This window comes from Channa argus, chromosome 9 (assembly GCF_033026475.1).
Source record: "Channa argus isolate prfri chromosome 9, Channa argus male v1.0, whole genome shotgun sequence".
Taxonomy (NCBI): domain Eukaryota; kingdom Metazoa; phylum Chordata; class Actinopteri; order Anabantiformes; family Channidae; genus Channa; species Channa argus.
In genome coordinates this window covers 15,942,301-15,958,722 of record NC_090205.1, presented here as the reverse complement: position 1 = coordinate 15,958,722, position 16,422 = coordinate 15,942,301, and the positions used below count along the sequence as shown (strand labels likewise).

Below are 16,422 nucleotides of genomic sequence, written 5' to 3'. Positions count from 1 at the left end.
GTTTTTCTCTGCGTTTACATGTATTCATTTTATTTACTACACATAATATTTTGTAGCTTTATATTCCTACAAGACATTCCATCTGTGTAGGTTTAATTAATACCAAATATGTAAAATAATATTGCAAACTCCATAAAACAAACCTACCTGTATGTTTATTGGACAGTAATTAGATTATAATTAGAGTAGACAACAGACAGAAGAGTCACCCTTCCACTAAGTCATTATTTTCAACAATTACTCTTCTAAATATTTAAACAATGTTTATCAGATCACACGATTGCCAAGGAGATATAACACAATTGAGAAAAAAAGAGTTGTTAAAGGGTTTAATCAAATCGAAACAAAACAGAGATAGCAAGTGGATTAAGGTCACCTGGCTAGAGTGCCCTCTTCACATCAATGTCATTTAGATAATTAACAACTTAGGAGAGAAGCATATTCAACTGTCTGTGCACTGGTCACCGTTGGCATGAGAGACTGCCAACTCTCATGGCGTTGTGAGCTGCGAGTATCACCTCACAGTTGTCTTGCCATGCGTTGAGCTCCTCCTGCTCTCTGTGCAGAAGTGGTGGAGCTGACATTGTGTTCGATTAAATGTGTTGAAGCCATCGCTGCCTGTGCAAAGTCTCAGAACAGCCCCTCTCCATTGTGTTTGCTTCAGTGCTGGTCTGAGAGCCCTGATTTCTGGAGCAGAGATTTGGCAGTCACAGCAAGTGATGACAGAGGCAGTGGTGAGATCGCACCCAGAACCCCAAAGGAGGCTCACATTTCAGGAGGATGAGAGGCTTGTTCAATACACAGAACACAAAAGCACTGATCAGCGAAGTTTGTTTATGCCATTGTTCTGAAAATCACATTGTTCCACCATCATAGCAAGGACTACTTTTATATGTTTACTAGGAGATAGTTGGGGTGTTGGACATTTGTAAGCTTCTGAACTTTTTCAAGACATTTGGCTGCCAATTTGAAATAATTGTATGACTGAAAGTCTGGCTCTCAAGATGTCATCCTCCTGCTATTTTATTGTGGTTAAATCAGTGTAGGTTGTTTTTCTTCTTGACACATGGGGGTGGGATGGAGCATTGGGATGTTTGTGGAATGGTAACTTGCAATTCAAGGGTTAAGGCAGCATGAAAGAATCCATTCTCGGTTTAATGACCTAGCCTCGCTGGGCGAGGACGACAGGGAACATGCTCTTGACTTGTACTGAATTTGCCAATTAACACCTCCAATAACAGGCTGCCTCTGAACATCACCAATGTAGAGAGAGGAGGAGCAACTCTCGTGCACTTTGTTTTCCAGCCTGTGATCCTGTAATGATAAGGTCTGTGATTTCTTCATACATTGAAAATTATTCTGCTCTACACAGTTTGGTAATCTTCTTTCATAGTAGAATTTGTATGAATTGTTGCAACAGCTTTGAGCTGAATCCTCAGTTCATGAGCTGTGTTGTCACTGACTATCAGACTGGCAATGATGTTGGAAATATTTTATTTTTCCACGTGCTGCTTGAATCCTTATGTAGTTGTTGGACATTCTATTTTTCGCACATGCCCATATGGCCATGTGCAGCTTCAATTAGACACATGGCTGGTATCTAAGATACACCGTGCTTGATTAGCTTTGTCCCTTGTTATAGCTATACATGAAAATAAAAAACAACAGTGCTGTCCTCAATAGATGTATCTGAAAAGATCTGTCCCTTCAAATAAGGCCCTCATTCTACTCACCCCTCTGGCTTCACACATGCTTATCAGACTCCCAAACAACACCTAGTACAGGTGTGAATATCAAAATCCCCTGTGTAAATCACAGTGGGCACTTTTGTGTTGTCTTCGGAGTCCTCTTACATACAGCGGTGGGTTTGCATTGGGGCTGAGATGCTGCCGGCTAACAGCAACTGCAGAAACACCTTTGGCTAAGTGTAAGGTGGACATCCTTACACCAGATGACTTAATGACTGAAAAACCGCGACCCAGATCTAATTGAAAAAGGTGCCTAAGTGTACAGTAGCTGGTTATTGCCCGGTACAATCACACCATGACACAGTATTTTCACGATTCATTAGCAGGTATTTAAACAATATACAATAATTGAAAGAGGGCTGCATAATTGATGGCAGTTCACACCGTAGGGAAAGTGCACTGATCCACCTAATGACAGTAAAAAAGTGTAGTGGGTTAGGACAGAAGATAACACTTGAGACGTGAGCTGAGCACGACTGTGACGACAAAGGCCTTGTCCTAACACTTTGTCAACATAACAGATACAAACACTGCGAAGATGTTAGTCATGTTCATGCTAGCGGGTTAGAAGCAGTTCACTGCATACCTCCTCGAGTTTAGCAGATCATAGCTCTCTTATTCTCATGCTGACCACCTTTGCACCATGTGTAGAAGATATGAACCTTGTTAGAGATGCTACATACAAATCAATTCATTTATTCAGTGTTAAGAAACCATCTGGCTTGATTAGAGCTGAAAGTCATCCCGGCAGGCCAGTTTCCTGACTGACACCTCATAGAATTAGTGGGAGGACAGCTTCATTTACTGTCTTTGCTTAGCTCAGACTACACAGCTTCGCCTCTTGCTGTTGTCTAAGCTCAGACACAAACTGGAAATTCTTCCACAAGCTCCACGTACTTCAAGTCTTTGTTGCAGTGCTGAACAGATTCAACATATCTGGGTTGTTGTTTATTGTCTTAGATAGATATCTTAGATGTAACACTTTTTGTGTTCTCTTTGTGGAAGCTGTGAAAATGGCACGCCATATGTAATACACTTGCTTGCTGTTGGTCTTGCCAATTCCCCCAAGATCAGTAATTCCTGTGCCAATGCTCACACTCTCTCTTTGTCCTTGTGATTTGATGGAGCTTGTTGGATGGGATGGATTTCTTTTTGATGCCGTGTCTGATGTTTAGTTGTTGATTTGATGTCACTTGCAGTCTGGTTAAAATAACAACTGAACCGGAGCATACGTGTTCAAATGCACTCCAAACGTTGGACCTCAAATTAAAAAAATGCTGAATTTAAAAAAATGAATCTGAATTAGACATAGTAGAGAACTAAACCAAAGCAAATAGGAGACAGGTGTAGATAAATCAAAGCCTAATCCTGTAATGTTTTTTTTTTTCGTTTCTAATTCTGCACAAAACAAATTGGCTGCACATTTTCACACCTTGTGTAACCTGGGGATATAAAGCGCAATTCTCTCTCGTCATACCTGTGACAACAACCTGCAAAGTGCTCCCAGTGCCCTAATCTGCAAGGTAGGGACCTGCTGCTGCTGCTGCTGCTGCAGCTGCATGTAGATGTTGTTTTCATCTTCCTTAGCTGCTTGTCCCTGTGGTTTTTACATTTACACACCCACCAGAATCGCACAAGGTAAAAGAGAATATGCGAGTGTCTCGCGAGCTACCAATTTTTTTTTTTCTTCTCTAAAACATGTCTGGGTTCAGATAGCAATATATGCACACTGATGGTATTTGATTTAGAGATGGCAGTCAGACCATGATTTTAGCATCAACAGATGGCCAGTAGATTGGTTTAAATGAGTAACACCACTGCCTGCTTTAGAGTTGGCTCAAGTAGTATCGTAGTGTACTACTGTCTTATCATATCTCCTTGTGTGAATGATGATGTCACCATGATAGATGCTACTCAACTGGGATCAGACCTACTCAGCGATGCCTGTAGAGACCAGCTCTGGGAGATCCCCGTTTGGCTGCATAATTCAACAATACTCCTTACCTCTCCCATGGAAAAGGGACTGTTGAATATTTGAAAGATAGAATTTGATTTTTTATTTAAGTGTATAGATGTAGATGGGAGAAGGGGGAAAAAAATAGAGATAGTGCCAGTCGGTGCAGCCTGGATGGTCACCAAGGCAACTTGCCGAGTTTTTCTATCTGATCTACGGGACTTCTTGGCCGTCTCACTGGGGGACGTTTTGGAGAAGTGGGCTTCTTTGAGCGCCTTTTGACTGCGACTACAAGTTGACGGATCATTGATCATTTTAGTCTCCTAATTATGGCCACCAGCTAGTTTAGAGTTTGATCAGACTTTCCCAAGTGTACCAGCTGCTACTCTCATTACACCTTGCAAAGAATTTCAATCTTGAGTTCTGGTGATGTGCTAGTAAGACTATGCTAAAATAAAAACAAATGTTCAGTTCTATGTCTCCTCTGGAATCCTGGGCTGTTTTGTTAAATTGAATGAATCAATATTTCAGTTGCAACATAAGAAAGCAAATCTGCTCATTGATAACGTAGCAGACACTGTGCCAGACAGCGCTAGCCTGTTTTCAAAACAGCAGCGTTTAAAAAAAAAAACAAAAAAAAAACATGGCTGCAGAACCACTGCTCAGATCCTGATGAGCCAACTGAGTATTGATCCATCTGGCTCTGAAGACACTGTCATGTCACCTTTGCATTTAAGTGTTATCTTGTCAGCTTCAAATGATCTAGCTGTCAGATCTGGAAGAGGCCGGCCTGTATGATGTTTCTTTGTATCTAGTGTCCAGCTGTTGCTACAACAGCAAAATACTTGAATTGAGTTTTCATTTTTCATTTGTGTACGTCAGGATTTATTCCCAATCTGCTGATCTCATTACATACGTCTTCATAACTTTACAGCTGATTGTGAGTCATGTGTCATGTGTCAACAAATATACCAATTTAGACTTGTGGAATACCATTAAATTCCACATTATGCATGACAGTTGATTCCACAGTTTCCGTCACATTTCATCTTATCCTTTCCTTGGTGTCACCCACTTCCTCACAGACAATTAAAAAGACAACTTAGAATGAACGCTATCATAGCTCAGTTGGGGCACAAAGCAAGTGCAAATTGCTTCAAAATTGATTCCGTCTTTACAGCAAATGTAACTGATGGTGAAAAGGGTGGGAATCCGGCCTTGTGGTGAAAGGGCACAAACTCTTTCAACCAAGGTGTGGTAAGAGGGTGAAAATTTGAAAGCAAATTCACCCCCTGCTAATGTAGTCCACACTGTCCCTCATGATAACACACCCACTGTATTGCACTCACAGCACAAATTTGAATGTTTTCACTCACATTTGCAGCAAACGCCTCTATGATTTATCCTTTCATCCCCCCCCTCCCATTATTTTCTCATACATGAATGTGTGTATGGTATCCAATGTCTAATTTAGTTCCAAAGTAACAGCTTACTTTCCTGATCATTTACGGGGTGGATTAGTTCCTAAAGACTTTTGGAGATGCTGCAGGCCGGAGACCGCGTTGGGCTGCTATAAAGGCAACAGTAGGACACCAGCCAGTAGTTCACACTTGTCGGAGCATACTGGTGAGGCTGTGAAGATGGATTGTTTCTTGATTATACGGTACTGTCTGCATTTCTCATCTTTCTAATCAGTGTGAAATAATGCCATTGTGTGATGTGTTCATTTCGCTGTGCCATTTCTGAAACATAGCACATCCATTTGTGCGGCCGTATGGAGAAAACATTCCTCTTGCTAACGTCACTATCATACATTTGGGTTTTTTTTTTGTCAGCCTTACCATTGGCTTGAAAGTTTTTCAGGAAAATAAACTGGTTTCCACGTGTTTGTTTGTGAGCGGACGAGACATAAATCATGTCACATTTATTTTTCCTCTCAACTTGGAACATGGTTCTCTTCCCTGTAGAATTCAGAACTGATCATTAACCTTTCCTTTATTTCCTTCCCTTGCCTGGTCACATTTCCTCTCTATTTGGTTCCTGGCCCCATATGCCACTTTCCTATTTCCTGCCTGCAGACAGCAGGGAGTAGCTCTATTATCACCTTCCTAGAGCTGTCTTTGAATGTGAGAGGCAATTCCATTTCACTCTCAGCCATGGGGAGGAGGAGGACGATGAGGAGGAAGAGGAGGAGGAAGAAACACACACCATTGAGCACACAGAAATTGGTTTAGGGTAACTTCTTATGGTCCAGTGTTTTTCTACTCATATTGGACAGATTAGAGGATTATACAATGTTAGGATGGTGCAAGTTTTTCTAGAAAAGACCAAAATCAGAGCAAAGGTTAAGTGCTGTGTATCATGTGTGGTTGTTGTGTGAACATTTTATAGTCAACTCCATTTAGAAGTCATCTTTTGAAATATTAACAATCCTAAAGCAGGTATATTACACTGCTGTGAAGCTGTGCTAAACATATCGGAGATGTCTCTAATGTGTTCACTCTCAAGTGTGTTCTCTCCATTTTGCGACATTTTACTCACAGCCTGTGTTATTTTTGGGTTTCCCTAACTCTTATTCCAGCTTTTATCAGAGTCTAGTTCTTTGGAATGGTAGGGCTCTTGACAATATTGCTCCTGGATAAATTAAACATGAGTTACGTAGAGTGATAATCTGTGGGCCTCTCTTTTCACACTGCATTCCCAATGAGCTGTGTGTTGGCCTGGTGTTGTTGCCTGTGATTTTAATGAAGATTATTCTTGTAACACGACTGTCGCCTGTTTGCTCCTATTCTCCCCAAAATATTTTCTCTTCAAACGGATAATTTTGATTTCTTTTAAGGGATCTGTGCAGCATTTGTGTTTTATTGTATATGTATCCCTTTTATAGCTCCAACAGTTTATTATGGCTATAATTAAAGATATTTAAGTACTAAACTCAGGATGTTGATTAATCAGATAACAGGTTTTGGAGTTGTTGTTTCTAGATTAAACATTCATCATTATGTCAACCTAGTTATCGATTAAACAATATGCTGGCAGACACAGCTGTGACTGGATAATTAGTACTTATTTTCATCCTGTCTAAGCAATGTAGGCTCCCGTCAAAAAAGGCAAAGCTTAAATTACTGGATTGCAGCCTTCTGTTTTCTATTGTTCAGGTTTAGGCTGATAGTGCTCAGGAAACCTCAGAGTATTCTCAATGGAGTAAGTGCACACTTCATAGCATGGCCACTCTTCAAATGGAACTGATGTTTATAAATAATTTCAAACTTACAAACATCAAGCTCACAATCACAGCAATTCAATGATATTCATTTGGCATAAGTCAGTTTCATTCCTGTGTGCTTTTCATCGGAAATGGCTTAAAAAGTAGAGTTAGTCTGAATTTTTTATGCAGAGGGCTTACCAGGGACAGTGGCCATGTTCTTCACTTGCAGACTTCTGACAGTGCATGGCAGCAGAAATAACAAAATGGTCACAAACCCCAACTGCACTCCCCGTGACACACAGGTGCTTTAAAAATTTAAAGAGACTAGCAAGCAACCAAACAGTTGATAACGGGTCAGAAGCAGGTGATAAAAGAAGTTTCCGCTAACTTTGTGATTCTGGATATTATATCCCCACCATTTGTTAGGCCAAATGATACACATTGAAGAACAGCAGTTGTAGACATTACTCTCAGGCACCGTAGTACCTGCAGGATTATTATATTTTTCATGTGTTACTTTGCTAAAGAATTGGTAAGAGATAAAATTCACACATTTATAATTATGCGTGAATTTTACACACCATCGAGTGTATTCACGTTATCCTAGTTTTTGTAAAGGGGAGAGCTCAGCTGAGCAGTGTGGAGTTCATAGCTCATGGCCTATTATTTCCATAACATGCATGATGTGGAAAAAACTGACAGGGACAGAAGTTCAGAAAGCACTATTACAGCAAAATCAAATAAAATGTAAGTTTTTGTTTGTTCTCTGCCTAATTTAAACATTATTATGTGAAACAAATGTGGATGAACCATTACACAGAACTGTGCTGTGCGTATTAACAAACTGCATGAAAAAAGATGGATTTGAGTGACTTAGTAAGTAGAATATTTGGAAGTGCACAAGATGACAAAACAACAACTGTGTAAATAAATGAAAAGTAAAGCGAACAAAATGTAATTAAAATAATAGAATTTACAAAAATGCAAATTTACAACTTTAATAAGCTAGTATTTACATTTATTTTTATTGTGCTCGGCTTCGGATAAGCAAGCATGTGTAGAAACATTTGTTTTGTGGCGAACAATCTCTCCATTGCAGGCTCAGGTATGGTATTGGCACAGGAGTCATGTCACTCGTATTTCCACTAAGCATCATGATCACCTGTCCTGAGGTTAATTTGCTGTGAGCTGTGTGGTAAAGAATCACGGCTGGGTCTGGTCTAGCTGAGCGACCTTTAAGGCCATCAATAATGAGCAGGTGTAGGAGTGCACTTCTGCGTAGACGCGTGTCTTGGTGTGTCCAGGGAGGACTGCTAATAAGGGTTTAAAAGCCACAACTGTCCACTCCGCCCCTTTGCAGCCCTCCTGCTGTCTGTTCTGTCAGAGAGCACCCTGATTCCCTCTGACAGAGCAGATCACTGATGGCAGCAAACCACAGGGGGCAATAGTTATGGTAGCATAGCACAAAGCACCACCACACTTGATCAGATTAGTCACTCTAGTTAATTAAAGACCTGAAGTAAATACAGGTTTTGTTTTGTTCTGTTTTTTTTTTTCATCAAAACCCGCGAAAAAGGATAGAAATCCTTCACTTTGATTTATTGATGGAAATTGCAATGTGACATCTGGCAAACAACATATAAATAACTTAAAGGCCATCTTAAATGCATTCCCATGAAATTTTTAGTGTCGCTGTAATATAAGCCACTACCTGTCATGAATCCCAAATAACCTTGGCTCTATCCTCTTAGTTCAGCCCAGTGTGCCTCATTTCTTATTACTAGCCTGACAAGGAAATGTTTACCCATCCGACAAGAGACAAGCCATTTCATAGTCGGAAAAAGCAATTTCACCTGACTGGAGTAGCACACTATGTCCCCATATCCTTGCTGGCTATAATTTTGTTGTCATTTTGTGTGCTGCGATCACATCATTGAAGTGACAGTACTGGGCATTAGGTAAAGTCCCTAAGCTGGTGCTCACTTTCAGGCTTTTTCTCTCCTTGTCATTCACATTGATTAGATTAGACCCAGGTGGAAAGCAGATTCTTATGCTGCGACAATAAAAAAAATGGTGATACAGCATTTGAAAAAAATTAAAAATGAATCACATTGTTTTAGGTTCAGGTGAACATTGTAAACCAAAAGTGCTTTGATGAAAAACATGTTGTTTTTTTTATAATTAAATGTTTTTTTTTCTTGTTGCAGGTAATGGAAAAATTTTTCAAGTAAAATATTTCAAAGAAATCTGTTGTTGTTTATATCTTGTAGACATAATACATACACAGGATTTCAATTAAAAACCATGATTATCCTAATGTATAAATAGCATAAACACTGTTCAGTGGGCCACAAAGCTCAGCTGGTCAAAGCACAAACCTGGAGGAAGCAGAGGCCCTAACCTGCACTATTCCCAGAGGAACAAGGCTGGCCACGGGCATAACAAATCAGCCCCCACCTCTTTGGTCTTGTCCACTGGCTGACTGAGCCGATAGAAAGAAAGGACTTAGTCTGATAAACAGGCACAAGAGCACCTGGGGAAACACGCTGAATTGCTGTGCGGGTGACTCAACAATTGGTTTGTTCAGGAGGGGAAAAAAAAGCAAGCTCATTTTTGCTTATTAAAGATCAGTGATGGAACCATAATCCTGTAATGAGGAGAGCAGAGAGTGGCCTCCTTTCCTTTGGCTCAGGCAAGCCTGTGCTTGCATGTTTCACAAGAATAGATTGCTGGACCCTATAGCCCTACTGTAATGACCCCTCTTGTTATTTTCAGAGAATCCGGGCTGTTCATTAGAGATACAAACTTGTGGATGTACCCAGCAGTGAAATAGGCCCTGATCTGTCTTCTCTTAACCTTGTCTGGATCAGACTGTTCTATGCACACTTGCAGGTTAATGACACTACAGTAAAACTAAGCCAAAAGTTATTCAGGGAAGTGCAGTCAGTGGTAATGTCCATCTTTTTATTATTATCTGTTTATAGTATTTTATCTACTCTCATTTACATACAAGGAACAAAACAACACATTTAATATACAGTAATGTAACTGAATAAATGTCCATAAATTACAATAAAAAACACCATAGTGTTGAATTAACACCTCTCTGACATTATATACCTCATAAATGTCGCACTGAATATCATTATTGTTCATTTGGACTGAACCTCATAAATTCAGTGTAATTTAGAGACGTCTTACAATCATAGAATGTGTGTGTGTGTATATGAAAGCACCTCCACGGACAGCAGCCTGTGTTAACTTTATAATAATCCTTTTAGGAAAATAAGTACGAAACTGCAGCCACTCAATGCACCAGGACCCGAGTCCTTTTGAATCGACATCTTTCTGAAAAAGTTTCATAAACCTACTGTACTCTGAGAACTTCACGTGTAATTAAATGAAGGGTTTTTATCGTTGCACATTTCTATTTTAAATTTAATTGACTGCGCTAACGATAAATTCACCCTCCTTGTTCTAATTGTTGGTCAAGAGACCTGTCTTCGTTTGACACCCAATTCAATATTTTTAATAGCCTACTTTTAGTTTTCTTGAGCACAACTCAATAGTGACAACACGCTTTTCACGAGTTTTAATAGGAGGCACTTAATTACTTCTCCCAAAGACAAAAACAAATTAAACCAAATAGTTTAAAAAATTACAATCAGAGGCTCAAACATATTTTTACTACCTACAGGCTGTACTTGTCACTGCAGCCTCTGTTATCAGTGCACTGGTTCATAACTTTAGTGCATAAAATATTTACCAGCACTGGGACTCATAAACACATCTTCAGTGGGACGCCATGATTTCACGCTATATCACAAACATTTTAAGGCATCCGATGCACTGCCTGTTATGGACTGTCATTTTTGGCGTGTTAATAATATATCTTGGTTTCTAGCCCAAACATACTTTGCCACTCATAGCACATAAATAGGTAAACAACATGGATAAATAGGTAAATAACGCAGCCGGCGTTATAGCTGACAGTAGAAACCAGACCTTATAACCATTTCACTTTTTCATATTTAGGTTATTTTCGTTGCTGTATTTTATAAGAAATAGTCAGTAAGTGTGCTTTAATCACATGTAGGCCCATGTCACACTACAAACAAATCACTTTAGTCACAGCGTTCCTCATATTGTCCTAATTAAGAGCTGTCTAATTAAATTACAGCCTTGAGTTAACCAATGGCAATACTTGTTTCATTAGCAAAGCGGGGAGAGTGATGGAAAGAAAATCCTTCCTGATTGCAGGATGGTGTCAGTTGTCTAATTTGCTGCCTTCGGTACCTCAAGTCATAGCAAGGCGTTTTCATAGTGTTAGATTAGGAAAGGCGTGTACAAAAGCTTGTGATATAGGTTGAGCTAATAGTGGCTTCCTATTGAGCTATGCAAGTCGAGAATTGCATCTCGCCAGCGAGTGATCTCTCCAAGAAATTTATGAATGTGGGCAGTGGCTTTTCGAGCTCCGATGGATCAGAGCTTTCGTTGCAGGACCATCCTATTATATCTGCAAGTGACAACCTGGAGAGAAGTTCACCTCTGAAAAAAAACTCTAGGGAGATGACGAATCAGTCAGAGGCAGACAATTTTCCCGACTCCAAGGACGCATCAGGGGACGTCCAGAGGGGCAAACTCTCTCCTGATCTTCACGGAGTCTCTGACATCCGTCATAATTTCGATGGATCTGCAGGAGAAAGGTGCATCTTTTCTCCATCTACCCAGCCACAGCCAGTCTCAGCAGCTCCTACTGCCATGTTCCCGTACCCGAGCCAGCACGGACCAGCGCACCCGGCTTTTTCCATTGGAAGTCCCAGTCGTTATATGGCCCATCACCCGGTCATAACTAATGGAGCTTACAACAGCCTTCTCACCAACACTTCTCCACAAGCCTACCCGGCAGCGGGCTACCCTTATGCGCAACAGTATGGACACACTTACCAAGGAGGGGCTTTTTACCAGTTCTCTTCGGCGCAAGCAGGACTGGTTCCGGGGAAAGCGCAGGTGTATCTGTGCAACAGGGCCCTGTGGTTGAAGTTTCACAGGCACCAAACAGAGATGATCATCACAAAGCAAGGGCGGTGAGTGCATCTGTCATACACCTGAAGAATTAGTCGGGTTTTACTGTCAAGGTTTTTTTTAGGTTGAGAAATGAAATGTATTTACAAATCACAGTTGTATTCAGATGGACTTAGCATGAGACCAAGACCAAGTGATAAAAACTGGGAATCTAATTTTATTTTATATAAAATGCTTTTCTATATCTGCTTTTCTTTATTTCCCACAGACGAATGTTCCCGTTTTTAAGCTTCAACATTTCTGGCCTTGACCCAACTGCGCACTACAATATATTTGTGGATGTAATACTTGCTGATCCAAATCACTGGCGATTTCAAGGAGGGAAATGGGTTCCGTGTGGGAAAGCAGATACAAATGTAATAGGTATTGTTTGTTGCTATTTTCATATTTATTGCGCATTACTACTTTTAAAAATGTGATTTCAAGTTTGTGATCGCAGCTAGACCTTCAGATTAACACGTTTGATGGCAAACTAAATTTTATAACTGTCCTTTAACTGCTATCAGTCATAAATACGATTTATTATTTCTGTTCTTTGCATATGCCTTAAAGGAAATAGGGTTTACATGCACCCGGACTCACCAAACACCGGTGCGCACTGGATGCGACAAGAAATATCATTTGGAAAGCTAAAGCTTACAAACAACAAAGGTGCCTCCAACAACACAGGGCAGGTAATGCAACACTATATATAGAGTTTGGATTATTTCTGTGAGCTTAAAACGTGCAATGGCAGACACGTTGCTTTACTTTTCGTAACTTGTTTATTGCATAGACTATTATTTTTTGTTTTGATTTGCAGTATCTGCCTCAGTCGTTTTGAGCGCAACAGTGCTCTCAGTGCTACTAACAATGATCACATTAAGATAGATCAGCTTTTATAGATCATGCTTCAATCATCCGTCCAAAGTTGAAATTGAGTTTCTGACGTGCGTTTTTAATTGAATCTCCAGATGGTGGTTCTCCAGTCTCTCCACAAGTACCAGCCCAGGCTCCATGTGGTGGAAGTAAACGAGGATGGGACAGAGGACACCAGCCAACCAGGAAGAGTCCAGACTTTCACCTTCACAGAAACGCAGTTCATCGCCGTCACAGCTTACCAGAACACTGACGTAGGACCTTTTAATATTTGACACAACACTGCAAAGTCTGACGTCTCACATCAATTTCATCGGTTTTAATATTATTAGAATGAGAGATAAAATTTTATATTATTTTCAATTGTTTTGTGAATTGTTTATCATTATCACAAAAGCCAAACACATTGGATTTCAATTTAAAAAAAAAGTAGTGTAGTGTAAATTATCTCAACCTTCAGACTCAAACACACACAATTTTTCAGTACTAAACAAAATGTTTGCAGTTCACGCTACAGGTGGATTTCTCTGTGCAAGTATTTTATCTTCTCATCAATGCGTTACCTTTTCCACAGATCACGCAACTCAAAATTGACCACAATCCGTTTGCTAAAGGATTTCGGGACAACTATGACACGTAAGTTTATTATTCTTAAATTTTTGGTGTTACATGCCTGCACTTGTAATTATGCTGATTGTCGTGTTTTATTACATATTGCTGTAATTAATTTTCATAAAGCCTAATTTACAATCAGGCTATTTCTTACAACAAAATATTGAATGCATTTCAATATTTTTGCTGAATATTTCCTGGATATTTGTTCAAAATGGGCCTAAAAAGACATCGTGAATTAATCAATTTTCGATCGATTGCAACTGGAACACTGGATTTCTGTTTTAACAATGTAAGTGGTTAACAGCATAACAAAATTAAACGTTGTTTTATGAAAATATTCGTTGGATTCGTTGATTCAGCCTGTTGAAATTCTAATTGAACAAAACTACACGTTTTTGGCAACATATCGTTTCATGATTCAATATTTATTCCTCGTTTAAGGCGGTTGGATTTTTTGACAGGAGATGTGATATCCCATATAGCCTACAAAATAATTGATGGTGAAATTGACGTTACCCTGCATTTCTTTGGTTTTCTGATGACCAGCACAGTTTCTGAATTGTTTCTCTGTTTTACTCTCCATCTTTTCAGTGTCTACACAGGCTGCGACATTGACCGCCTAACTCCATCACCGGGTGACTCTCCGCGTTCACAGATCGTGCCGGGTGCGAGATATGCCATGCCTAGCTCTTTCCTGCAGGACCAATTTGTCAGCACTTATGCCAAATCTCGCTTTCACCCTGGCGTGGGGACTGGTCCTGGCACAGAGCGCAGCGTCCCACTCGGCAACAGCTTGCTATCCCCGCAGCAAACCGAGGAGCCCAGTGTTGCCACCCCCCCGCAGCGATGGTTTGTCACCCCTGCCAACAACCGACTGGACTTTGCTGCCTCGGCATACGACGCCGCTGATTTCGCCGGTAACGCGGCCACCTTGCTGTCCTACGCAGCGGCCGGAGTGAAGGCTCTTCCCCTGCCGACTGCAGGCTGCTCCAACCGGCCTCTTGGCTATTACGCAGACCCGTCAGGCTGGGGAGGACGCACGCCGCCGCAGTACTGTGGTGTAAATAGCAAATCCAGCTCGGTCTTTTCCTGCTGGCCCACTAACTCTCTCGGTGGCAGGGCGGGCACTAACTACCTGGCCGAGGAGGGTGACTCCATCCCAACAGAGAGGTCACCGATCGGCGCCTCTGAGGAGACCAAACCTAAAGACATGACATCAGAATCGAGCTGGATAGAGACGCCGTCCTCCATTAAATCCATCGATTCAAGCGATTCTGGTATCTTTGAACAGGCCAAAAGGAGAAGAATCTCACCTTCTGCCACGCCGGTTTCAGAGACAGTGTCCCCGTTAAAGTCTGAGCTGCTGGCACCGAGAGAGTGTGAGAAGAACTGCACAAAGGACATTGGTTATTACAGTTTCTATCCTCACAGCTAAAACTACTACGAGTTCTTCTATCTATCTATCTATCTATCTATCTATCTATCTATCTATCTATCTATCTATCTATCTATCTATCTATCTATCTATCTATCTATCTATCTATCTATCTATCTATCTATCTATCTATCTATCTATCTATCTATCTATCTATCTACAGGTTAATCAATAAAAATGAAAAAAGATGAAAGAAACTCCACATCCACATGGCCAAAGTGTAAATTTTTCCACTGCTGATTTCTGGGCGCTTTCCTTCCAAACTGTTAAGTCAAAACACTGTAATTATGAATATAATGTACATACTGAACATCTGGTGATAGTGATTGGATGTACACAAAATAGATTTAATCTGATTCATAAGTAGTGTTAAAAAAACAAACCCTCCTCTGTTAAGTAGCCTAAACTGTTAGTGAAGAAAAAAAGATATTGAAAATCTGTACATGAAATGTTCTTGTGTAGCATTTACTGGCATAATAATCCCTGTCAGTGGAAAAAAATGTATTTTGTACTCTATCAAAGTGTAGGCTACCAAAAAATGTATGGCGTTACCGATCACTGCTACTTCCATGATAGACGTGGTTAAAGAAGTTCTTAATGTTGCTAATGTAGACTTGCAGTCTTTTTTATTCGATTATTTCAGCCGGTCATTTTTCATAGCCTGTATGCGATGCTGTTGTGAAAATCTCTGTATCTGCTGTAATGTGACTGAAAAATAATAAATGATGTGATCATCAGGACAAGTAACCAATGTTTTATTCAATATAATATAAAAAAAAATGCTTGCATTAAAATTCTCTCTACAAACACGAAAATGTCTGCCTATTTTTCGCATTTTTTAAGCATCACGTGGAGAATCGCTTAAGAAACAGTCTACAAAGCGGTTACAGCAGGAAACCGTGAAGGTGAGGGCTCCCGTGATGAGAGGGGCGGCACACAAAATTCAGCAAGTGATAAATAGCTTTATCTCAATATAAGAATCAGAATTGCCTCAGTTATGATGGTGTAAAAAAAAAAAGACACCGAGCCCATTGGCTTAAAGCACGCCAGGCTTATCGATTTAAAATATATAATTTTGGAAATATTATAGATAATAAATAGGTTCTAAGATTCCTTGTTAAGGTTCCTTAATTAGGACCTCCACGTAGCAAAGCCGATACTACAAAATTAAATAAAAAATCAGTTACAGAGGGCACAATAATAGACCAATGGCTAATTAAAATGGGAAATATTGCCAATGTGTAACTTTTATATCGTTCATAATTCAAATTGATCCAAGTAAACGTTTGAAAAATTGAGAGATAATTTATCTGACTGATTGTTTTTCTGACTCAACATTAAGGAGCGTTGCAGCAGAATGACTTTGCCTTTTACGCATTAAGCCAAGAAATTAAGGAGGGTGAAAACTTTTCTTTAGTTATAGTCACACAAACTGAAAAACTGTGAAGCTGACAAGTTTTTTTGTTCAGAATCCAAAGGAAGCGACAGAGCAGAGCCACAGTTGGTTTGATGAAGTAGG

At 40.1% G+C, this 16,422-nt stretch overlaps 1 protein-coding gene across 1 annotated transcript; it reads left to right on the top strand.

Moving 5' to 3' along the window:
* The first annotated feature begins 11,194 nt into the window (after nt 1-11,194).
* tbr1b (T-box brain transcription factor 1b) lies at nt 11,195-15,173 on the top strand. Its single transcript, XM_067517042.1, has 6 exons — nt 11,195-11,997; nt 12,204-12,358; nt 12,548-12,669; nt 12,949-13,107; nt 13,428-13,489; nt 14,060-15,173. The coding sequence occupies exons 1-6, from the start codon at nt 11,306-11,308 to the stop codon at nt 14,901-14,903; spliced, it is 2,034 nt and encodes a 677-aa protein (XP_067373143.1). The 5' UTR covers nt 11,195-11,305; the 3' UTR covers nt 14,904-15,173.
* Nucleotides 15,174-16,422: the final 1,249 nt, after the last annotated feature.

Excerpts from the sequence above, each read along its gene's own strand:
- tbr1b (XM_067517042.1), top strand. The coding sequence starts at position 11,306 with ATGCAAGTCGAGAATTGCATCTCGCCAGCGAGTGATCTCTCCAAGAAA. Across the intron at positions 13,108-13,427 it reads CAGCTTACCAGAACACTGAC|ATCACGCAACTCAAAATTGA; the intron begins GTAGGACCTTTT and ends CCTTTTCCACAG. Across the intron at positions 13,490-14,059 it reads TTTCGGGACAACTATGACAC|TGTCTACACAGGCTGCGACA; the intron begins GTAAGTTTATTA and ends CCATCTTTTCAG.